We start from the raw sequence: 27,048 nt of genomic DNA, 5'->3' as shown, positions 1-27,048 counted from the left end.
TTGCTCCCCTCTGCTTGCTCCCTCTCTCCCCATGTGATAAGCTGGCTCCCCTTTGCCTTCAGCCAGGATGGTAAGTTTCTTAAGGCCCTCACCAGAAGCAGATTCTGGCACCACGTTTTCTATATAGCCTGCAAAACCATGAGCCAATATAAACCTCTTTTCTTTACAGTCAGTCTCAGATATTCCTTTATAGCAATGAAAACGAATATAACATCTCCTTGGCAAGCATGCAAGGAAGTAGAGAATGGAGTGAAATATTTAAAGCGTTGAACAAAGAAAAGCCACCAACCTAGAACTCTATGTCCTAAATCATCCTGGAAAAGCAAAGATGAAATAAAAGACTTAGAGGGAAAAAAAAAAGATGGACAATGCAACTGGTAGACGTTTCTTGAAAGAAATGTTAAAATATGTTCTTTAAAGAGGAGAAAAACAATATAGGTCAGAAACTTGTCTCCACATAAAGAAGGAAGAGCATCAAAGCAGGAATAAGTGAAGGTAAAATATAAACTTTTATTCTCAATTGATCTGACAGAAAATAGCTTCTTAAAAAATAATAGCAACAATGTATTTGATTATATATGTTTATATGTACATATATATGCTTACACATAATTATATATAAGTGAAATAAAAGACATCAACAACACAAGGAGTAAGAGGGAGGAATTAGGATTATTTTCTTATAATAAGGTGCTCACACTACCCATTAAGTGATACAGTGTTACTTGAAAGCGGGCCTGAATTAATTGTAAATGTATACTGCAAACACTAGAGAAACCACTGAAAAACATTTTTTAAAAAAGTATAACTGACATGCTAAGAAATAAGAAAAAATAGAATCATATAAAATGCTCAATTAAAGCACAAAAAAAGAGAAAAAAAGTGGAAGACAAAAGAACAAGCAAGAGCATCAGATAGGTCTTAATCCAATGCAACCACATCAATAATCACTTTAATGTCAACGGTCTAGATCAGGGGTCCCCAACCCCCAGGCCATGAACTGGTAGGGTCCATGGCCTGGTAAGAACTGGGTCAAGGCTGGGCACGGTGGCTCAAGCCTGTAATCCCAGCACTTTGGGAGGCCGAGACGGGTGGATCACAAGGTCAGGAGATCGAGACCATCCTGGCTAACACGGTGAAACCCCGTCTCTACTAAAAAATACAAAAAACTAGCGGGCGAGGTGGCGGGCGCCTGTAATCCCAGCTACTCGGAGGCTGAGGCAGGAGAATGGCGTAAACCCGGGAGGCGGAGCTTGCAGTGAGCTGAGATCCGGCCACTGCACTCCAGCCTGGGCGACAGAGGGAGACTCCGTCTCAAAAAAAAAAAAAAAAAAAAGAACTGGGTCATACAGCAGGTGAGTAGCAGGTGAGCGAGTATCACCGCCTAAGCTTCGCCACTTGTCATATCAGCGGCGGCATTACAGTCTCATAGGAGCGCAAACCCTATTGTGAAGTGCACACATGAGGGATCTAGGCTGCATACTCCTTATGAGAATCTAATTAATGCCTGATGATCTGAGGTGAAACAGTTTCATCCCAAAACCCCTAACCTCCCTCCTGGAAAAACTGTCTTCGATGAAACTGGTCCCTGGTGCCAAAAAGGTTGGGGACCACTGGTCTAAATACACCAGTTAAAAGACGGACTGTCAGAATGGATGAAAAAGCAAGATTCAAATATACACTGTCTACCAGAACTTACTTTAAATATAAAGATACCTACAGATTAAAAGTAAATGTGGTCAGGCATAGTGACTCACACCTGTCATTCCAATACTTTGGGAGGCTGAGGCTGGAGAACTGCTGAAGACCAGGAGTTCAAGACCTGTCTGGAAAACATGTCAAGACCCCATCTCTTAAAAAAAAAAATGCCAGGGATAGTGGTGCATGCCCGTAGTCCAAGCTACTCAGGAGGCTGGGGCAGGAGGAGGATAGCTTGAGCTATCCTTGAGAGGAGTTCAAGGTTGCAATGTGCCATGATTGCACCACTGCACTCCAGTCTGGGTGACAGAGTAAGACCCTGTCTCAAAAAAACAAATAAAATTAAATTAAACAGATGAAGAAAAATATACCATGCTAGCAATAATCAAAGGGAAACAAATTAACATAGGTACTAAACACTAGGAGCTACACTAATTTCACACATAGTAGACTTCAAAGCAAGAAAAGTTTTCAGGGATAAAGAGGAACACTAAACAATGATAAAGGGGTCAATTCTCTGTATGTGCCTAATAATAAAGCATCAAAATATATGACTCAAAGACTAACAGAACTGCAAGGAGAAATAAATAAATCTAGTATTATAGTTGGAGACTTCAACATCCCTCTATCAGAAGTGGACAGATCTACCATGAAAAATCAGTAAAGATACATTTGAACTCAATACCAATAAATTAGATATAACTAACATCCATAGTCTACAGTGGATAATTAACATCTACAGACTACAGCTGACTCTTGAACAAAGCAAGTGTTAGGGGTGTCAACCGCCACAGTCTTGAAAATCTATGTGTAGCTTTTGATTCCACAGAAACCTAATTACTAATAGCCTACTGTTGACCAGAAGCTTTATTGATAAGACAAGCCATCAGTTAGCAAGTATTCTGTATGTTATATGTATTATATACAGTATTCTCACAGTAAAGTAAGCCAGAAAAAAGAAAATATAAGGAAAAGCATAAAGAGGAGAAGATATATTTACTACTCATTAAATGGAAGTGGATCATCATTAAGGTTTTCATCCTCCATCATCTTCACATTGAGCAGGCTGAGGACAAGGAGGAAGACGAGAGGTTGGTATTCCTATCTCACCAATGGCAGAGATGGAAGAAGTGGAAGGGGAGGCAGGAGGGGCAGGCATAACTGATGTAACTTTTATTTAAAATATCCACATATAAGTGGACCCTTGTAGTTCAAACTCATATTCAAGGGTGAACTATAGCTCATCCAACAACAGCAGAATCTACATTCCTGTCAAGATCATATGGAAGATCCACCAAAATATGCCACCACATTCTGGGCCATAAAACACACCTTAACAGTTAAAGGAATAGAAACCATACAATGTCTGCTTTCAGGCCACAGTAGAATAAGTTAGAAATCAATAACAGAAAGATAATTGAAAAAAAATCTCAAAACATGTAAGGATTAAACAACATTACTAATAACACATGAGTCAAAGAAGAAATCTCATGAAAAATTTAAAAATACTTTCAAGATAAAAATACAACTTACCAAAATTTGTAGAATGTAGCATAGGCAGTGCATTGACAAAAATTAACAGCATTGAAATGCATATATGTCAGAAGTGAAAAAAAAACTAATATTAATAATCTAAGTTTGCTCCTTAGGAAACATAAAAAGAACAGCAAATTAAATCTTAAATACGCAAAAATAGGAAAGTATAAATCAATCGATCTGAAAACAGGAAATCAAGAGGAAAAAAACCAACAAAACCAAAAGTTGATACTTTGAAAAGATGAATAAAATTGGTAACACTATAACCGGGCTAATTAAGAAAAAAAAGACAGAGGACACAAATTGCCAGTATCAGAAATGAAAGAGGGCATCAGTACAGATCCAATGTAAAACATTAAAATTAAATATAACAATGTAAAATTAAAAATATGAACAACTCAAGGCCCACAAATTTGATAACCTAGATTAAATGAACTAATTCTTTGAAAGACATAATCTGCCAAAACTCACATAAAAATAATCTGAACAGATTTATTTCTATTTTTAAAACTGAATCAACCATTAATAAGCTTCCAAAACAGAAAGTGTCAGGCCTATATAAGTTCACTGGTAAATTCTACCAAACATTTAAGGAAAAAACTATACCAATTCTCTGTCATTGAATAGAAGCAGAGGAAATACTTCCAAACTCATTCCATGAGGCCAGCATCACCCTAATACTGAAAGCAGAAAACAGCATTACAAAAAAAGAAAGACACAAACCAATATATGTCATGAACATATATGTAAAAACCTTCCAAAAAATTAGAAAATTGAATCCAACAATGTATGAAAAGAAATACAGTTGATGCTTGAACAACACAGGTTTGAACTGCATAGGTCCACTTACTAACAGATTTTTCTCAATAAGTTACACAAGGTGTGCCTGCCTGTATACCTTGTATAACTTATTGAAAAAAAAATAAGTAAAAATTTTAATTTATTTTAAAATAATTTTAACTTATTTTTAAATAAGTTAAATAATTTTAAGTTAATATTAATTTAAAATTAAATAAATTAAATAATTTCAACTTATAAAATTTTAATAAATAATTTTAACTTATTTAATTTTAAAATAAGTTAAAATTATTGAACTTATTTATCCCTCCACCTGTTCCATCTCTGTCACCTGTGAGACAAGAGCAACCTATGCTCTTCCTCCTCAGCCTACTCAACATGAAGACAATGAGAATTAAGACTTAATAAAGAGTAAATACATTTCTTCTTCCTTACGACTTTCTTAATATTTTCCCTTCTCTAGATTACTTTATTGTAAAGATACAGTATACAATAAATATAACACAAAAAAACGTTTGTTAGAATAAATTATTTCAGAGAGGGGCTTCAAGATGACTCACTAGAGGCCACTGGTATTTGCCTCCTCCTGAAAAAAGAGCCAAAATAGCAAGTAGATAATCACGCTTCAAATAGATCATCTAAGAGAGAAATGAGACTTCAACAGAGAAGTGACAGGAAACACATAAAGCAAGGAAGGAGAAAAAAGAGAAGCAGCCTTCCTGGCTGGGAGCCTGGACAGGCTCCTCAATGCAGAGAAGGGGTAAATAAGAGACCCCAGTGGCCCATATTCTCACTGCAAACTCCTGCAATCCTAGCCCCGAAAGGGACCTTTGATCCTCATGTGCTCTGAGACACAGAGAGCTGCCCAGAGACTACACAACTACATTGCTCCACACAGGGAGCTCATGTTGGGTTCCATACAACCATCCCCCAATCCTAAGCAACTACAGCATGCTGCCATTTTGCGTGCCCAACCCCAACTAGACTGCATCCTGGTCTATGGCCCAACATCCCGTACAACTCCACAACCCTGGAGCAAAGCTGACATCTCCTGCCCACAGCCACCACTGCAGCTGACTGCAAGTACCAGCGAAAACGTAGAAGCCACTGGCAGCAACCCTGTTCGCAGAGGAACAGCCATACATCTTGATGGCTCTGAGGAAATGCTATCCTGCTTGCTGCCACCACCACTACTGGCTGCTGCTGCCACAGAATCAAAACACAAGCCACTGGCAGCCACTCTACCCCCAAGAAGGGCAACCATGCATTTTCACAGACCAAGAGGAAAGGCCATCCCATCTCACAACCACTGCTGCTGCCATATCTGAGGCCAAACTGCAAGCCACCAGCAGGAACCCCAACCCCACAAGCAGAGGGGCAGCCATGCATCTTCACATGATCCAAGGGAGAGCTACCCAACCCAGAACCTGAGACAATGCTGGCTGCTGCTGCCACCAGTGTCAAAGTGTGAGCCATTTACAGTGACACTGCTGCCCTAAGCAGCAAAGCTGCCGCACATTTTCACACACCCAAAGGACAAACTTTTCCACCTGCAGCTGCTGCCCTTGCAAACTGCCACCACTGGAGCAAATGTAAGAGCAAAGTACGTGTTCAACAGCCACCTCCATACATCTGCTGCCACTAAAAGTAACCTCACCCTCCCTAGTGATAGGGCTGCAAAGCAACCACCGCCACCCCCACTCAAGCATTCCACTGGAAACCTGGGCATCATCCTGCACCTGCCTACCACCATCAGAGTCTGCACTCACCACCTGGACCTGAGGACAGATCCACTCCACCCAGCTCCACAGCCCCTCTTCACCAGTGTCTGAGCACACCACCCAAGGCCCTGGGTATCACCCAGCCCAGTCCACTGTTGGTACCTGAACACTCCTCCCCAAGGCTCAAGGTCAAGCCTGCCCAACCTGGCACTACCAACACAGCTAGCATCCACTTGCACATGCTGTCGGCCTGACTGACCCACTCAGCACATCACAGCCAGCACCAACACCAGTGTAGATCACCTGGAAAACACAAGTCATTGCTATCACCCACATCGTGCCCATTGCCTAGGAGCCCAAGAACACACTCACCTGTCTGGCCCACCACTACTGCTACTAGCACCCAAGCAAGATTCCTGGAAACCCAAGCATTGGCCAACCTGGGCTCTCTAACATTAGTGCCAGCATGTGCTGTCCTGGAAACCAAGGACAGGCATGCTTGGCCTGGCACTGCCACCACTGGGGTCTGAGGACTGGCAAACCTGGCATTCCTATACCCAGCAAAACTTCTCCACAGCCCCCACTAACAGCCACAACCTAAGCCATTGAGGAAATCACAAAAACCACTGACTGTTTACATCCAAAGGAATCATACTAAGACTATACTACTGCATGAACCCAGAATTAAAGCCAAAGGGCCCTACCCAACCAACACCATAGGTACATCTTCAGGAAAAGGTCCTCCCCTACAAAATTATTTCCAAAAAACTGGAAGAAGCAACTGTTACACCCGATGCACAAATATCAATGCAACAAAAGAAACATGAGAACACAAGAAAATATAACTCCAAAGGAAGTTAGTAATTCTCCACCAAGAGACCATAATCAAAAAGAAATTTTAAAATTCTAGATTAAAAATTCAAAATACTGATTTTAAAGGAGCTCAGTGAGATAAAAGATAATTCTGAAAAATAAAGAAATCAGAAAAACAATTCAGGTTATAAATGAGAAATTTACCAAATAGATATCATAAAAAAAAAAAAAAACCAGAAATCCTAGAACTAAAGGATTCACTGAATGAAATACAAAACACATTCTAAAGCTTCAACAATATACTAGATCTAGGCCTGGCATGATGGCTCACACCTGTAATCTCAGCACTTTGGGAGGCTGAGGCAGGAGGATCACTTGACTCAGGGGTTTGAGAAAAGCCTGGTCAACATAACAATACCTCATCTCCAATAAAAATTTAAAATATTAGCTCAGCATGGTGGCATGCACCTGTAGTCCCAGCTACTCAGGAAGCTGAGGCAGGAGGACTGACTGAGCCCAGAAGTTGGAGGCTGCAGTGAGCTGTGATTGTGCCACTACACTCCATCCTGGGCAACAAAACAAAACTCTGCCTCAAAACAAAACAAAACAGCAACAAAATATACTAGATCAAACAGAAGAAAGAATTTCAGAACTTGAAGACAAGACTTTTGAACTAACCCAGTCAATCAAAAATAAAAAAGAACAAAAAAGAATGAAAAAAGCCTACAAGGCATACAAGACATCATACTGCAAACAAATATTTGAATTTTCAATGTCACAGAAAAAGAGGAAAAAAGGGATCAAAAACCTCTTATATTGAATAATAGCTGAAAACTTCCCAAGTCTAGCAAGAGATTTAGACATTCAAATAAAAGAAGTTCAGAAATGCCCAAACAGATAAAATTTGTAAAGGTCTTCTCCCCAGCATATAATAGTCAAACTGTCAAAAGTCAAAGACAAAGGTATTTCTAAAAACAGAAGGAAAAAGGCATGTCATCAATTATATGGAAACCCCCATCAGACTAACTGTAAATTTCTCAGTAAAATCCTTACAGCAGAGAATGAAACGATATATTCAAAGTGCTGAAAGGAAACTGCTAGTCAAGAATACTACAACCAGCAAAGTTGTCTTTCATGAATGAGGAAGTAGTAGTCTTTCCCAGGCAAGCAAAAGCTAAGGGAATTCATCAGCACTAGACCATCCCCACAAGAGATACTTAAGGGAGGACAATACCTGGAAGTGAAAAGGATGACAATCTGTGATCATAAAAACACGTGAAAGTACAAAACCCGGCCGGGCATGGTGGCTCACACCTGTAATCCCAGCACTTTGGGAGGCCGAGGCAGGCGGATCACCTGAGGTCAGGAGTTCGAGACCAGCCTGGCCAACAAGGTGAAACTCCGTCTCTACTAAAAAGTACAAAAATTAACTGGGCGTGGTGGTGGGTGCCTATAATCCCAGTTACTTAGGGGGCTGAAGTAGGAGAACTGCTTGAACTCGGGAGGTAGAGGTTGCAGAGGGCCAAGATCGTGTCATTGCACTCCAGCCTAGGTGACAAAGCGAGACTCTGTCTCAAAAAAAAAAAAAAAAAAAAGTATAAAACCCACAGAGTAGAGCAAACACACAAGTAAAAACAAGAAAGGAATCAAATGTTCCCACTACAGAAACACATCAAACCACAATGATAAAGAATGAGTGAGAAAGAAAATAATCAAGATGGCCAACTAGATAAGCATATGCCTTCTCCACAGGGAAGAATCAGAATAGTAAGTAGACATATTTTGAACAGATTATCTAATAACGAACACTTGGATTCACCAGAGAAGAGACAGAAAGCCCCAAAAGTAAGAAAGTAGAGGGTTTGAGGAAGCATGCCTAGCCGGAAAACAGCTGAGAGCCAGGAAAGGCTACTGTATGCAGGGAAATAGTAAGAGAAAAATCCCCAGAGCTCTCAAACAAGCTTTTACAACACTGGCTATAGGAGAAACCTTCCATCCACTAGGGCCTCGCACCTCACGGAGCTGCCTAAAGATCACACAGAGACATTCTTCCAGAAAAGGAATCCACACAGAATCCCACAGGCACCCAAGTCTGGAGCAGCCTCAGCAGGGAGCTACTTTAAGAGTTTAGATACCAGGGACCTATAGACATGGCTGCAGCCACTGTACTGCTCCAAAAAAGGAGGAAAACAAGCATGCCCATGCACCCCCAGGAGGATACTTGTCATCCTGCTACAAGCTGCTGTTGAGACTGAAACATAAGTAGATCACACTCCCTACACCTTCTTGCTCATGCTGCTTGGCTGGGTGGTGCCCCATTCTCTCTAGCCCCATGCCCAAGACACCCATTTTCTGAGTTCAATGCTGGGCTGAGCCCTGCCCTTGGCCTGAGTTGGGGCTGACATGGCCCCAGTCACTGCCCAGCAAAGGACCAACAGGGAAACCAGGCTACCCCACACATATCTATAGAATACCCACCACCCTGCAATGGGCTGCTGTGAAACTGAGACACAATCAGACTACACTTCCCACAGTTTTCTGCCCATGCTGCTCGCCTGGGTGGTGCCCTAGTATCCCAGGGCACAGGCCAAAACTGTCATTTTGAGAGTTTAATTCTGAGCTGTGCCCCAACGTTGGCTTGAGTTAAGGCTGACTGCAGCTACTGCCCAGCCAAGAAGGGGCAGAAAAGCCAGGCTCTCCTATGCACACCTGCGACAACACCCAAAGCTCTGCTATAGGCTGCTGTGAGACTTAGACTTGAGTAGAACACAATCCCCACTGCTTCATACCAACACTGCTCACTTGAGAGGGGCCCCACCCTCTCTAGTCACAGTCCTACAGATGGCACCCTTATGAGAGTTTAGAGACATTGTTTGATGCCTGGCAACAGTAGCCACAGCAGACATTCTAGCCTCTGGTCAGAGACTGGGGCACCTGCTCTGGAACAAAGGAATCTCTTTGTTACCAACTGTGTCCCTGAAATTATTGGTAGAGTTTGATTCTAGGTGAAATATCTGATTCATGCTAGTTTGATCAGCCAATCTTGATGAGGGTGATTCAGGTTACATGCGTGTATACATATGTCAAAATTTACCAAACTCTACACAGCACTTGTGCATTTTTACTGTATGTAAATGGTATCTCAATATAGCATTATTAGAAAATAAAATTAGTATTCCCTAACCCTATTCATTAGACATTCCATAACCTAGAAGCAAAGACTAAATCAATAGCTATATACAACCCTAGCACCCAAAGTCTGGTATCTAAATACCTCTTGCCACTAAAAAGAACTACAGCTTGGAGAAATAAGTCTTCCAGGATTAGCGTAGGAAATGCAGATGAGCATGGAACATCTTGTGACACCAGAAAACAAGGAAGCTATCAGACTACGGGAATCACATCAAAAGGACAGAGCAACAACTTAAAAAGACTTCCAAAGAGTATAAGCTGGGCATCAAAAAGAATAATGGCTACAGTGAATTAAAACACTCATATATGTTTAAAATTCATTAGTTCATAATAACACTTAAGGAGAACAAATAACCCTTGCTGGTCAACACTGGACAATGCCAGGGAATAAACTTATTTTTCTGAAAACATGTACATATAAAGGGAATGAATCAAGTTATCTTGCCTTTACTGAACAAACTAGGCTTCACCATGACCAAATAGTTGGAATTTTCCTTCTAAGAAATACAGAACCTGATGAAAACATGGCTGCAGACAGCAATCATTGATGGCTGCAAAAATCATTAGGTCACAGATTAATGAAAAACTTAATGGTGATTTATCCATTATGAATATCATCTGTTATGATGTCAAAAGGACACAGCAGCTAATTTAAAAAGACTTCAAAGGGGATAATGTGTGCACTGAAAAGAAAAAAAAATGGCTTCAGTGGATTAAAACACTTCAAATGTGTTTAAAATTCATTAATTTAGCAAGGCATGGTGGCTCACCTGTAGTCCCAGCAACTCTGGAGCCAAAAGAGGAACGGTTGCTTGAGCCCAGAAGTTTGAGACCAGCCCAGGCAACATAGCAAACCCCCCCTGTACAGAAAATACAATTCCATGCTCGTGGACAGGAAGAATCAATATCATGAAAATGGTCATACTGCCCAAAGTAATCGATAGATTCAATACTATTCCCATCAAACTACCATTGACTTTCTTCACAGAACTAGAAAAAACTACTTTAAATTTCATATGGAACCAAAAAAGAGCCTGTATAGCCAAGACAATCCTAAGCAAAAAGAACAAAGCTGGAGACATCACACTATTTGACTTCAAACTATACTGTAAGGCTAGAGTAACCAAAACAGCATGCTACTGGTACCAAAACAGATATAAACATCAATGGAACAGAACAGAGGCCTCAGAAATAACACCACACATCTACAACCATCTGATCTTTGACAAACCTGACAAAAACAAGAAATGGGGAAAGGATTCCCTATTTAATAAATGGTGTTGGGAAAACTGGCTAGCCATACGTAGAAAACTGAAACTGGACCCCTTCCTTACACCTTATACAAAAATTAATTCAAGATGGATTAAAGACTTAAATGTAAAACTCCAAACAATAAAAACCCTAGAAGAAAACCTAGGCAATACCATTCAGGACATAGGCATGGGCAAAGACTTCATGACTAAAACACCAAAAGCAATGGCAACAAAAGCCAAAATTGACAAATTGGATCTAATTAAACTAAAGAGCTTCTGCACAGCAAAAGAAACTACCATCAGAGTGAACAGGCAACCTACAGAATGGGAGAAAATTTCTGCAATCTATCCATCTGACAAAGGGTTAATATCCAGAATCTACAAGGAACTTAAAACAAATTTACAAGAAAAAAACACCACCACCAAAACATGGGCAAAGGATATGAACAGGCACTTCTCAAAAGAAGACATTTATGCAGCTAACAAGCATATGAAAAAAAGCTCATCATCACTGGTCATTAGGGAAATGCAAATCAAAACTACAATGAGATACCATCTTACACCAGTTAGAATGGCAATCATTAAAAAGTCAGGAAACAACAGATGCTGGAGAGGATGTGGAGAAAGAGGAACACTTCTACACTGTTGGTGGGAGTGTAAATTAGTTCAACCACTGCAGAAGACAGTGTGGCAATTCCTCAAGGATCAACAACCAGAAATACCATTTGACTCAGCAATCCCATTACTGGGTATATACCCAAAGGATTATAAATCATTCTACTATAAAGACACTCACACATGTGTGTTTACTGCAGCACTATCTACAATGGCAAAGACTTGGAACCAACCCAAATGCCCATCAATGATAGACTGGATAAAGAAAATGTGGGCTGAGCACAGTGGCTCATGCCTGTAATCCCAGCACTTTGGGAGGCAGAGGCAGGTGGATCACCTGAGGAGTTCGAAACCAGCCTGGCCAACATGGTGAAACCCTGTCTCCACCAAAAATACAAAAATTTTCCAGGCATAGTGGTGGGTGCCTGTAATGCCAGCTATCAGGAGGCTGAGGCAGGAGAATCATTTGAACCTAGGAAGCAAAGGTTGCAATGAGCCAAGATCACGCCATTGGGGATATAAATAAGGCAAGTTTTAGTTTAAAAAAAAGAAAAGAAAAGAAAACACAAAAAATTAGCCAGGAATGGGGCACACGCCTGTAGTCCCAGCTAGCCAGGAGACTGGAGTAAGTGCATTGCTTGAGTCCAGGGTCAGAAGTTGCAGCGAGCAGAAATTACACCACTGCACTCCAGCCTAAGCAACAGAGCAAGACTGTCTCAAAACAAACAAGCAAACAAAACCAAAAAAACTCTGAATAATGAGATTTGGGGAGCTTCTGGGTTGATGAACACATCCATGACCTGGGAGGGTGGTACACTCAGAGAGGGCATGGAAGCTCTGTACCTCCTGCCCCAGTACCTTGCCTTATGCCTATCTTCCATTATTTGGCTGTTTCTGAGTTATATCCTTAATAATACAACTCTTAAGTATAGCACTTCCTTGAGTTCTGTGAGTAGTTCTAGTGAATTATCTAACCTGAGGGAGGGTCATGGGAAACCCCGAATTTATAGTGGGTAGGTATGTATGCAAGCAGCCTGGGGACCCCACTTGTGCCTGGCATCTAAAGTAGAGGCAGATTATGGAACTGAGTCCTTAACTTGTAGGGTATATGCTAAGTACAGGTAGTGTAGTGTCAGAATGAAACTGAATTATTAGACACCCAGTTGGTGTCAGAGAATTGGAGAACTAGTGCAGGAACAACAGATTTGGTGTAAAACACACACACACACACACACACACACACACACACATTCATTTATCAACCACACTGTATTCCTGGGGGGGAAATATTTTTGAACTAGAATCTGAGCAAATCTGGAGACCTGATTACCATAAAAGAAGACACACATGGAGATCAAAAAGCCAGTTAAGCAACACAAGGATACAGATTAAAGCAATTTAAGAGAAATATCAACCAAAATGCAATGTATGTGCCTAACTGGGATCCTGATTGGAGAGAACTACAATCAACATGTCTACAATCATGTGGCATTCATGACACAATATGGCAAATTTGAATACTGCCTAGATATAAATAATATCAAGGAATTATTGTTTATTTTTAAGTATGAATAGTATTATTACTATGGTTTTTTAAAGTCTTTTTCTATTAGTCATACATACTGAAGACTATGAAATAATAGCAATGGGACTTCTAAAATAATCCAGGAAGTATAAATTTTTAAAAAGATTGGCCATGTGTTATAATTGTAAAAACTGGGTGATGGGTACATGAGAATTAATTATTCAAGTCTCTCTCCTTTTACAGTGTTTGAAAATTGCCTTAGTTGAAAAGTTTTTAGAACACAAAGGGAAATGTAAATTAGAAACTATTAAATTTTCAAACATCCAATGAAATCCAAAGATGATTAGTCTGGAGTATAAGACAAAAATTCACCTATAAACAAATACAGGGATTAGCAAAGAAGTAGAGGATGAGGTGGGGAAGGAAAGGAAAGTGACAGAAAAATAAATAGCAGCAGATGAGTGCACAGATTTCCCAGTTGGACACTCTTCACCTTAAGCCACTGAACATACCTGCAGCTCCTGGGCAATCTGTTCTACTTTCAATTCTAATGCCTTATAACTTTCGAGAAGAGTGTCCTTCTCTGTTTTAAGTTTTTCATTTTCTTCAATCAGTTTCTGGTCCTGCTTAATTTTTGCCAGGCTGACATTAGACCCTAAATTAAAGTCACCAACAGCCAAACTTTCCCTATAAAAACAAATTCATTTATTTTAAAAAACAAACTGAATAAGGATGACAGAGAAAACAAATCTAAGTTATCTTGGTCTTTTTATACCACAATATATCTGAAAGTTAATTTTGAAAACTAAAATATTTACCTAGTTCATAATATTAAAAAATAATTTAATGCAAACAAGATTTTATAACTGAAGTCATAATTCGACAATGCCTCTAATTCACAAAGAAAATATATTCCAACTTCTTCATAGCACTATCAACTACAGAGAACAAAGTAAAAAGCATTTCTGTATTAGTTTTTTTCCAATGCCTCCTCCCTGTGATCCCCCTGTTCACCGCCTCCCCTACCATTTGACAGTTTAGCTCCTAAAGCACTGAAGAGATCCCATCAAACAACTATATCATCCAAGATACAGCATCATGTCTTGGACCATGATATAGAAGACTGTTTTGATACATATAAATATCAAATCTGGCTTTCTGCTTCAAGTTGATGATTCAAAATTATCTAAAAAGTAAGCTATTCGGAATAATCAAACTCCACCACAAGTTTTCACAAGAAGAAAGAGTCTCACTTTTATTTAAAAAGTAAAGGCAATTCCCTGAAACTCTTTAAAATATTCCTAAAGTCATCGGAAAAATTTCAAATCTTATCTGAAATTCTGACTTTGCCTGAATAATTCAGATTTGGGAGCAGATTTTTATTTTTGATAAGTGTATTCCAATGAGTTGGCATGAAAAGTTTGTATGTAAACTTTTAAATAATTCAGGAATTATTTTTCTTTCAAAATAGCTTGTAATGAAAATACCCCTGCTAAAGCAGAGAGGAACACATTTGAGAAAAGTAGAAATATCAGCATCAGCCCTTAAAATCACTGTCACAGTTAAGGATTCCAAAAGCGTAAGCCTTAACTTCTATTCTACTATGACAGGGACCTCTACAATGAATTAGAAATAAGTGAAGACTAAATTCTTACTTTGGAAATGTCATAAGATTTCCTGCATCATTTTCATTCTTCAAGTCAAGAGTCAGCTTCTCACTTAAGTGCCCCTTGGGCCTGCTGAAAGTTGACTGGTTTGATCTATGCCCCCACAAAGGAATGGGGCTTTTGAGGTTCCTGAGAACAAGTTGACCAGGATCCAATTTTTTTTCCTCACAGATGTCAGTTCTGGAAGTAAGTTTGCATTTCTCTGCAAATCCTTTCTTAAACACTTCTTCCCCTATATCCACACTGCCATACTCAGCCTGAGCAATAACTGTTCCATCTTGAGAGGTTGCTTTAATTCTCATTTTTATTTCCTTTTCGAAAATCAAGCTCCCCAAAAAGGTTGTGCCCTAAGAAAGAAGAAAACATAAACCAGCTACACCAACATGTTTCTCTTCCCTTATTTTGTTTCTACTCATTTTTTCCAAGCATCATATTTCTTCATTCTAAAATCTCTATATACAGAAGTCTTACCTTGATGTTGGCTATAATATGCAAATATACATCTCCACATATATGAATGTATTCCAATTACACATTTGCTAAAATGAAGTTGAGCTAAATACTTGTATAGGCAGCCATATTTATAAACCTAAAAATGTATTACTAAGTAAATATCCTAGAATAGTTTTTTTTAACCCAGCAGATTACGTTGACTACTTTGGCCCCAACTAAATATAATGCTCTCCTGAAAAGCAACAGCACATAAAAATGAATCTCTGATATCTAGAAAAGGTACTCAATTTTACAAAACTTTAAAAGTTTTAGAGGCACTCAGGAACTCTGATTTTAAAGTAAGACGAACAGAAGTGAAAAAACAAACTGAAAGCACAAAATACAAATTATTTAAAAATCAACAAACTGAAATTATAAAATGTGAGGTGTCACAAATACATATTCAAAACTTTTTTTTTTCTTCTTTTTTGAGACAGAATCTCACTCTGTTGCACAGGCTGGAGTTCAGTGGCACAATCCTGGCTCATTGCAACCTCCGCCTCCCCTATTCAAGCGATTCTCCTGCCTCAGCCTCCCCAGTAACTGAGACTACTGGCACACACCACCATACCCACCTAATTTTTGTATTTTTAGTAGAGATGAGGTTTCACCATGTCAGCTGAGCTGGTCTCAAACTCCTAACCTCAAGTGATCCACCCACCTTGGCCTCCCAAAGTGCTGGGATTAGAGGGGTGAGCCACCTTGTCTGGCCTTCTACATTCAAAACTCTCTTAAACAGACTTTTGCTTAAGAGGGCTGCAACTGTACAACTGGCATATGAGAAATTAGGTGCTTGCTAACTTTGAGCTCTTGAATATCCATCAACAGAACTAAGCAAAGATATACCTAAAACATATTCGGGATTGGAACATATTAAAACTTAATTTTAGTAAGAACTTATCTACTCCTCCATAAAATTGTAATTACTAAAATTACTTTGACACAATCTTAACTACTCTTCCCAAATTTCTCTAGGTTATTTTCCTGATTTTTACCCTGTGCATACTATAAAGGAAATTAAAAGTAAGTATTCTTTTTCAGAATATATAAAGGATAAATTTAAAACACAAAATGGGTAGGTACTGCTCAAATTTACTGGTTCACAACTTCCTTGAAATAGGGACATCATCTGATGAAACGTATCTCTCTTAGAAGGTGGAGCTGTGGCCGGGCGCGGTGGCTCAAGCCTGTAATCCCAGCACTTTGGGAGGCCAAGACGGGCGGATCACAAGGTCAGGAGATCGAGACCATCCTGGCTAACATGGTGAAACCCCGTCTCTACTAAAAATACAAAAAATTAGCCAGGCGAGGTGGCGGGCACCTGTAGTCCCAGCTACTCGGGAGGCTGAGGCAGGAGAATGGCGTAAACCCGGGAGGCGGAGCTTGCAGTGAGCTGAGATCCGGCCACTGCACTCCAGCCTGGGCGACAGAGCGAGACTCCGTCTCAAAAAAAAAAAAAAAAAAAGAAGGTGGAGCTGTATTTTTAGCTACATTCCCACTCTATAAATATGAAAAACAATATAGTTTATGCAAACAAAGCAAATCAAATAGGACATCATACCTATAATAACCAGAGAAACAAGAGTGTAAAAAACACACTAAAAACCACCAAATACAAACCAGCCACATTTTTAAAAGAAATAGGGGGTGTGGGGAAGTCAAGGTCCAAGAAACTAAATAATATTTTTAAGAACTATTTTCTCTTTTTTAACTACACAGTAGTATAGAGGGTAAAAGTGAGACTTACATAGGAATTCTTAACCTTTTTGTGGCCATGGGGCTCCTCTATCAGTCAGGTGAAATCTTTGGACTTTTTCTCATAATGTTTTTAAATGCATGAAATACATACAATTACAAAAAATAATTATTTAATTGGGACACTTTTTTTTATTTTTTATTTTTTGAGATGGAGTCTGGCTTTGTCACCCAGGCTGGAGTGCAGTGGCGTGATCTCAGCTCTACAGGCACCCACCACCATGACCAGCTAATTTTTTTGTACTTTGTACTAGAGACGGGGTTTCACCGTATTAGCCAGGATGGTCTTAATCTCCTGACCTCAAGATCCCTCCACCTCGGCCTCCCAAAGTGCTGGGATTACAGGCGTGAGCCACCGCGCCCGGCCGACACATTTATTTTAACACCAGGTTAAGGATACCTGGGCCTAGAAGGATGCAACTGAAGGGGCAGAGAAGGAGACTCAAACTACATATGCTCAAGAATCACCAACTATCACTACCCAAAAAAAAAAGAAAAAAATAATTTTGTAGATGGGGTCTTGCTATGTTTGCTCAAGCTGGTCTTGAACTCCTGGGCCCAAGCAATCCTCCCACTTCAGCCTCCTGAGTAGCTATGATTACAGGCACACACCCCGTGCCTAGGTGAAAAAATAATTTTTTAAATCCACAAAACAAAATAAGAAAATACTTTAGGTTAACAAAAACACAGGTTTTATAAATTTTTTAAGGCATAAAATTCAGAAATATACACATCATATCAAGAGGCTTGAATTCACCAAGAATATCAATATAAATAACAAATGAGGTCCAGAAGTTATCACCAATCAAATGGGATCAAGCAGGCAAAGCTAACAACCTCAGAATGTAAATAATTGAAATATATGTTAGGATTTTAATCAATTAGATGTAGTTTTCCAGTTAACCTCTTTCACACAAAAACACTTGGTTTCAACTCTTATTATCAAAAGTCTATCTAAAAATTCAAGAACAACTTATGCCCCTAGGAAGTCTTTGAAAATTATTGCTGGTATATGTGGAATTATTAATATTTCAAGGAACCCTGTCTTTGGGCAATATGTGAATTCAAATGGAAATAACCTATTTTCTACAAAAGTTTCAATTACCTAAAGCTGAATGTTCTAAAGGTCCATTACTCCTTGCATAGAATTTTTATGCAGGAATCTAATTTTAGATTTCTCTCTGAATTCAAATTCATTTTACTTACAATCACCAATCACAATTAGTACGAAGTTGTTCAAACAGATTCTCCCTGAATCATATATAATCATAAACACAGAACTCTGAACTTGAAGTAAAATCTGAGTCTTCCTCAGTTCCAACTAACAAAAAGAATGACAGAGTATATGATACATGGGTGTTTTAATACTATACTTTACCAAAAATATGTATGTTTGTATATATATAACATATAAACATTTAATTTTTATCATAAGAAATATATTTTCCACTAACCCTTATGAGCTGGAGATATATATCTGCACTTAAAATATATATTTAGGTATTTAAAAGGTATAAAACTTAACTTTTTTTTTTTTTTTTTTTTTGAGACAGGGTTTCACAGCCTTGACCCCTCAAGCTCAAGCAATCCTCGGACCTCAGTCTCCCGAGTAGCTGGGACTACAAGCATGTACCACCATGCCCAGCTAATTTTTCTGTATTTTTTGTACAGACAGGGTTTTGCCATGTTGCCCAGGCTGGTCTCAAACTCCTGGACTCAAGCCATCCACCCACCTCAGCCTCCCAAAGTGCTGGGCTTTAAAGGCATGAGCCACTGCACTTGGCAAAACTTAACTTTTTAAAGTAAATCTGGTCATTGGTTTAGAACATAAGGCTTTCAATCATTAAAAAAGATTAATGTCACTTTTTAGAAATATATTTCATTCTGTTTTCCAAGCTGGTAAGCTTCATTCAGAAACAAGAAAGGATCATTTGCTCTCTACTTTATTCCTCTGAATTTTGCTTGTATATATTAGAAAACAAGCTAAAAGGTCTTTAAATTGTTAAACACAAATTCCAAGCTCTAGCTCTCATTCCCTTACTCTACATATAATTTTTAAAGTCAGGCACGTAGGAACAGTAATGTAATATTCTTGATCTTCAGCAAACTACCATTCTGGGTGTCGATTCTGACTGTGCCGTAGCATAGCGTGAAAGTGTTAGTTAAAAATGTGAAGGCATTTCAGTGCCCAGGACACCTTCTGGAAAAGGGGAAGGAGGGAGGCATTTGTGTTGTTACTGAATCCCTACTGTTCATCTATTTATTCAAATGCTAGATAAACTGATGCTCATCTAACACCTACCTGGCAGGGAAATTAGACATAGAAAAGTGAATACTTATCTCTACAAACTCACTAGGCTTGTAGAGGAGGAAAAAATTACAACTTTATAGGCTTTATATACGGAGTGACTAAAACACCACAGAGGACCGGGTAAGTGGGTATTAGCAAAGACTTCATATAAAAGATTAGAGTTGAAATTTGGACTGAGAATTAATAACTAAACATGGGCCTTTTAAGCAGAGCTATTCAAGAATAGTTCATTTTTTTCCAGAAAATATTGTGTGCCAATTAGCTTAACTCTAATCAATGATCTTTTTACTGAACTAAGCATCCAAATACAAATGTTTAGCCGGGTGGCTCATGCCTGTAATCCCAGCACTTTGGGAAGCACAGGTGGGGGGATCACTTGAGGTCAGGAGTTCAAAGACCACCCTGGCCAACATGGTGAAACCCCATCTCTACTACAAATACAAAAAGTAGCCGGGCATGGTGGCAGGCACCTGTAATTCCAGCTACCAGGAGACTGAGACAGGAGAATCGCTTGAACCCAAGAGGTGGAGGTTGCAGTGAGCTGAGATCATGCCATTGCACTCCAGCCTAGGCGACAGAGCAAGACTTCATCCCCCCCAAAAAAAACAAAACAAAACAAAACAAATATATATATATATATAAAAATGTTTATATACAGTACCATCTATAAATAATCTTTGAAACATACAAAAACATTCTCAGCTTCAGTTTATTCATTCAATTCTAAAATTAACTTTTTTTAATGTCTTTTTCCCACTTGATTCATGTGTATTTCAATCAACACAAATCTGTGCATCTTACTATGAAAAGAACAATAGACTTGAGTTCTAGGCCTAGCTCTTCCCTAATTAGCTTCATGACTTGAAGTCATTTAATTATTCTAGGCTACAATTTCCCTATATGTAAAATAAAGTGAGAGCAGATAATATTCTAAGGTCTGTAAACAAGATTTTAGAGTTTTAGGCATGAAAGAAATCCAAAACAAGCCTCCCCAACCTTGGTCAAAGCATTTATATTAAAGAAGAAAGTAACAAACTTTAGATTTTAAGCCAGAAACTTAGGGTATAATTTTATAATATCTGTATTTCATGTTTATGAAAGCCTGAGTTTTATGTACAGAAATGTTTCTTGTAAGTAACTACATAGCATACAAAACTATACCCAACACACCTACAAGATTCTCAAAGGAAAATAAAGAGGCAATTTTAATTAATTTCAATTAATTAATTTTTAATTAATTTCAATTAATTAATTAAATTTTAATTAATTTCTTTACAATGCGTACAATGATTACATTGTTTTCCACATGAGCTACTTGAGCTGCTATTATAATAATTACAAACCTGATTACTTTGCAATGTAATATCTCTTACCAGCATTACCATTTACCAAAAGAATCATCATTGTACAACAGATTTTAAAAGAGGTAGGATTCCTGTAAGACTACCCCTGAAATTATCGAATGTCTTCCAGAATTAGGTTACCAACCCAAAATTCAGTGGAAAGGAATATGAACTAGAAGCCACATGAGCAAAACATCTGCTGCCAATTTTTACATCAAATAGTATCAGCCTCGGCCAAAATGATAAAATCTGATTATAACCCCGTTAATTTCAAATTTGTGGTATTTATGATCAGGACTAGGTCAAGATCACTTTTATTTAATAAATACCTTCCCAAAACAATTATAGAAATAACTGCATTCATTATTTTCTCCATCATATAAGAGACTATCCTTGGCCAGGCGCAGTGGCTCATGCTTGTAATCCCAGCACTTTGGGAGGTCAAGGTGGGCAGATTACCTGACGTCAGGAGTTCGAGACCAGCCTGGCCAACATGGTAAAACCCCGACTCTACCAAAAATACAAAAATTACCTGGCCATGGTGGCACAGGCCTGTAATCCAGCTATTCGGAAGGCTGAGGCAGAAGAATTGCATGAACCTGGGAGGCAGAGGTTGCAGTGAGCCAAGATCGTGCTTCTACACTCCAGCCTGGGCAACAAAGTGAGACTCCATCTCAAAAAAAAAAAAAAAAAAAAAAAAGACTATCCTTTTAAACATCAGAAGAAACTATTTATATATATTACATATGTATATGTTATTCTTACCTGTTCAATGTTTACCTAGCAAAAATGAGTATAAATATGTAATTGCTTTCTAATTATAATTCCTATTTTTCACTAATTTATACAGACTTTTCTATTCAAGTAAAATTTAATTATACTTACATTTTGTTTCAAGCACATAGTTTTACTTTCATTAGCAAAAATATTTAAAATCCATGACTTGCCTGATCAAACTGGGTAACTTCTTGATTAGAAGGAATGTGTAGTCCCCAAAGTTTATACTTTTTGGCAACACTAGAAAACTGCAGCTCCAAAGGAATTTCAACTATATCAGATCGATTTAGAATTTCAGTATTTCCATAGTCAATGTACCGCACCAGACACTGGAAAAAATAAGAGACAAATACTAATACTGACCCCAGATTAAATATTTACAAAGAAACCACCAATTTGCTGCTCTCTGTTAATGACCTGTATATCAAAATAGCATTCTTATCTCAAAATGACAAAATACATTCAGAAATAGCTCTCTAATAATATCTTCAAAATAAAAAAAAATCCACAGTCCATGAAATTCCAGTGATTTCTTTACTTGCTACTGGTTAAATTCCAACAGTACCATTTCTCATTAGGGTGTTTTTTGTTTTTAGACAATTGATACTTTAAATAAATATCAACCTATGAAGCTTACAGCCCTCTCCTGTTTCTCCTAATGTTAAAATCAAGCAACATTCAATTCAATTTCAAGTTGGAAAGAATAAAATCTGAAAAGAAAGGCAAAGTTATCAAACTTCCTTTGATACAATTAAACTCACTCCAGGTAGACCATGTAAACTAATCAGATTCACCACCCTTACCTCCAGCTCTACATCCGTTTAAAAAGTAAAAAAGAAAAATAGTTATTTCAAGGTCAAACATCACGTTGCCCTTTAATTTAAAAAATTAAAGCCAAGTGAAAAGCAAATGCAAAATATCATCTCCAGTTGTCAAATCACAGGAGAAAGGTCAATTAGAAAGTTCCATTCCACTAAAATAAACCATTACCTAAGACAGCAAAAAATGAGATTTTTTTTAAACCAAGTTATTCAGAATACTAATCAAATTGTTACATCTTAGCATCTTATTACACCAAAGAAAATATTTATAAAACATACATATTTTTAACTTTTTATCTTTTATCCTTAATCGCTTTCCCAGGTTCAGTAAAAACATACATATTATAATTTAAGTACAGAAAGCAGGTGTAGAAAAAACACTAAAGGAAATCCTACAGAGGTGCTTTCACACAGCCTGCAATATGCAACTGTCACCAAACAGCTATTCAGAATTCTATCTCCCTAAATCCTCTTAAAAATCCTCCAAGAATTCACAATGTAAAAAAAAAAAAAAAAAGCTTAACACAAAGAAAACTCACCACATAACCCAGGCACAAGAAAGTGGCAAATCAATCATTATTATTAACAATATTCACATCAACTAAATAAAAGATATACCTAACTTCAGAAGGATCAATCAAAATGTTCTTCTCCTACTCATAAAGCTTAATAGAAAGAACATTTAAAATTTACTCATTAGCAAGAACCAAATATAACTATTAAGATCTGGGGTAGGCTGGGCACAGTGGCTCACTCCTGTAATCCCAGAACTTTTGGAGGCTGAGGTGGACGGATCATCTGAGGTCAGAAGTCCGACCAGCCTCATCAACATGGGTGAAACCCTGTCTCTACTAAAAATACAAAAATTAGCCAGTGTGGTGGTGGGCGCCTGTAATCCCAGCTACTTGGTAGGCTGAGGCAGGAGAATAACTTGAACCTGTGAGGAGGAGGTTGCAGTGAGCCAAGATCGTACCACTGCACTCCAGCCTGGGCGACAGAGAAAGACTCCGTCTCAAAGAAAAAAGAACTGAGACAAAAAGAACTAGGCACCAAAAATAACCTACATATTATATAACCTATTCTTGAATAATCTGAGGTGATTATAAAACAACATGTTTTTTAGCAATTAATTTCTTCCGTGTTTTAATCACTGAACCAGATATCACTACTATGAATAAGCAATGACGGGGTAAATAAACATCAAATTTTGGAGCCACAATAAATATTTCTTAAAGAAAAAAAAAAAAATGAACAGTTAATTTCCTGCCTTTTCATCGCTGATGATTTTCAGTACTTTGCATCTGTACCAACACTTATCTTCAGAAAATAATCCACCATAAATCTACAAAGAGAAAAGAAAGCAAAATTACTTGGCATCTTAATGAAGTACAAAGCATGCTGAGTAGATCAGAATAAAGGTTAGCATTTAAGCTCTTCCTATATGTCAGTAAGTACTTTATACATAACTTATTTAATTCTCACAATCCTATGAGGCAGGTACTTTGTTTATGCCACCATGTACCCAAAGACATAAACTAGTAAACTGCAGAACCAAGATTCAAACTTCTGACTTCAGAGTTCATTATGCTATTCTGCATCTCCAAAATGAGGAGGGAGGGGTATAAAAAGCAAAAAAAAAAAAAAAAAAAAAATTTAAGGCACAAGCATCAAACACTTAAAATCATACTATTATAATGTCTGAGGCAATAATTGGTACAATTTTTTTAACATAAACATGCCAAGTACATGGCACATAAGTCTAACTCTCAACTACAATGGAATCCACATTTGCTACCAACCAAGAAAGATTTCATACTTTTTACTTTATGTATAAGGAGATTAGTGCTATTAAGTAGATAAAACTAAATTAGATAATATCTTTAATACTGAACTTTATTTTATATTTCAGTTGAATGATGTTTAATAAAAGAATAAAGAGAAAATTTACATACTTTCAATCATTTTTTTTTTATTTTTTTTTTTGAGACAGGGTCTCATTCTGTCACCAGGCCTGGAGTGCAGTGGAGCAATCATGGCTCTCTGCTAACTTGACCTCCCCAAGCTCAGGTGATCCTCCCACCCCAGTCCCCAGGGTAGCTGAGAACATGGGCACGCACCACCATGACTGGGCTTTTTTTTTTTTTTTTTTTTTTTTTTTTTTAAGAGGCAAGGTCTCACCACGTTGCCCAGGCTGGCTTTCATTTTATCGAACTTCAAAGTAGCCTTAGCACTACTAGCATTTGGGACTGGAAGAGTTTGTGTTTAGAAGCAGAATGGGGCTGTCCTCTGCCCTGTGCATTGTAAAACGTTTACCAACATCCCTTCTGACCTCTACACACTAGATGCCAGTAGCACCACTTCCAGTTGTGACAAGCAAAAATGTCTCCAAACACTGCCAAATGTCTCCTGAAGGTGTCTATGATTTAGATGGATATCACCCACCAAATTGCATGTTAAAATCTGATTCCCAATGATGGAGGTGGGGCCTGGTAGGAGGTGTTTGGATAGTAGCAGTAGATCCCTAAAAATGGCTTGGTGCCATTCTCGTGGAAGTGAATGAGTTTTCACTCATAGTTCCTAAGAGAACTAGTTGTTGAAAAGAGCCTGGCACCTCTTCCTCCCTCTGCTTCCTCTCTCACCATGTAATCTATAGACACTGGCTCCTCTTCACCTTCTACCATTTGTGGAAGCACACAGAGTCCCTTGTTAGAATTGTATAAAAAGCAAAAAAACTTTTTTTTAGAAGATACAAGCATCAAACACTTAAAATCATACTATTTTAATGTCTGAAGACATAACTGGTATAATTTTTTAAAAACATAAACATGCGAAATACATGCCACTTAAGTCTAACTCTCAGCTATACTCTGTTGGAGCTATGCTTTTTGTACAGCCTACAGAACCATGAGCCAAATAAACCTCTTTTCTTTATAAATTACCCAGTCTCAGGTATTCCTTCACAGTAACAAAAATGAAGTAAGACATGATTGAATTGAGAAGGATACAAAAATCACTGCAGGCTGATAATTACTTTTTTTGAGATAAAGTTTTACTCTGTTGTCCAGGCTGGAGTGCAGCAGCATGATCATAGCTCACTGTAGCCTCAAACTTCTGGGCTCACGCAATCCTTCCACCTCAACCTCCCAAATATCTGGGGCTACAGGCACACGCACCGTACATAGCTTTTTTTTTTTTTTTTTGAGAAACAGGGTCTCACTATGTCGCCCAGACTGGTTTTGAACTCCTGGCCTCAACTAATTCTCCTGCCTTGGCCTCCCAAAGTGCTGGGATTACAGGCATGAGCCCCCATGCCTGGCCTTAACCACTTTAAATCATACAGTCTCAATTGGAGCAATATCCCTAAGGGGAAGAAAAGTGGTTCTTATGGAGAGTTGGAAATCTTAAATATTACAATGGTCTATAGCCCTCCAAAGTTCAACCCTACTGATAACATAGTTATTATATACTGTATATCTGTAGCAGTAAAATATCTGAAGGGGAGAAAACAAGTCTAAAAATGCTCCTTAGGAGGGAATAATGAGAAAAATGGCTGAAGAACACTGCTTTAAGTTACGGATTATAAAATTAATTTCAATGTATCACTCTGAACTAGGGCAAATCCACAGATTTATTTTATGAAACCTAAACACCAAACCTATTCACCAGAACAATACAGTACACACAAATTCAGACAAACAAATAACAGTTCAAATGCTACAAAGGATTAGTGTATTCAATTCATAATTTACTCTGGTTTCTTCAGCTAACATTCAACAACTGAAGGACAAGAGAGAGCAGTAATAGTATGGTACTCTCTCCCAACCCTCTTACTTTATTTTCTGGTAAGTAAATAGGGGTAGTAGCAAAAAATAGCTGACAATTAACAGTCCTAACCCATTTCAATCCCTGCAAAAGACTGAATCAACTTTAATTAAGGCTTTGTAATAACATCACAATACGATTAATAATTTGGTATAAGGTAAGTGACAGAAATGCAACGGTTTATTGCAAACCAGGTGAGGCAGGGCTAGGGACACTTATGTCCAAGAATAGAGCTGGTACTCAACAAAGTGAAGAATCCGAAGTTCGTGGCTTTGTTTGTGTAATACAACCACCAAAACATACAAATCTATCCCAGATAGATTTATCTGTCCTCATGACATAGCGAAAACTATTCATTCTCATTGTGCCTGGGCCCAATCTTCTCCTCCCACAACTCCACTATTCACAGCCTGTGACCCTCCTACATGGTGGCAGAGGAAGAGAACCACTTAGATCACTAAGGAAAACTGACAAAGTATAATCCATTTATGAACAATCAGAAGTAGCTGATTAATCACTTAAAATCAGATGCCTATTACTGATGCTTGTATAAATTTCTGATAATATAATTAATATTATATTCAATAGAAGAAAAGGAGTATGTCTTAATTTTTAACAATATTAAACATAGTCATTGGTCAGGTGCAGTGGCTGACACCTGTAAATACCCCCATAAAAAATATTTTAAAAATTGAGGAATGGATTGGCTCCAGTGATGGGTCTCAGATGGGCTAATTTTTATAGACACAGCATCTGAAAGAAACCTGTCAAGGTATCACATAGAGACACTTATCTGCACGCTCATTCTCCATTAATATAGAAGGGAGAACTGGCATTAGATTCTTTTCAACGAATAAAAGTAAACTCAAGATTTATAAAGAAAAGAGGAGAGAGAGGTTCCAACATGGC

General features: G+C 38.2%; 1 protein-coding gene across 2 annotated transcripts in view; it reads right to left on the bottom strand.

Moving 5' to 3' along the window:
• The window catches only part of LOC105475697 (serine/threonine kinase 31), a 297,831-nt gene that overhangs the window by 250,940 nt on the left and 19,843 nt on the right, over positions 1-27,048 (bottom strand). For both annotated transcript variants that reach the window (XM_011731173.3, XM_011731172.3), the window contains exons 5-8: positions 23,585-23,659; positions 21,667-21,825; positions 14,807-15,165; positions 13,664-13,838 (exon numbers count right to left, since the gene is read on the bottom strand). In XM_011731173.3, coding sequence (XP_011729475.3) covers positions 13,664-13,838; positions 14,807-15,165; positions 21,667-21,825; positions 23,585-23,659 — 768 coding nt within the window. The remainder of the gene's footprint in view (positions 1-13,663; positions 13,839-14,806; positions 15,166-21,666; positions 21,826-23,584; positions 23,660-27,048) is intronic.

This window comes from Macaca nemestrina, chromosome 4 (genome assembly GCF_043159975.1).
Source record: "Macaca nemestrina isolate mMacNem1 chromosome 4, mMacNem.hap1, whole genome shotgun sequence".
NCBI classification, from domain to species: Eukaryota; Metazoa; Chordata; class Mammalia; order Primates; family Cercopithecidae; genus Macaca; species Macaca nemestrina.
Note: the sequence above shows the minus strand (reverse complement) of the source record. Positions and strands in the feature narration are given on the sequence as shown.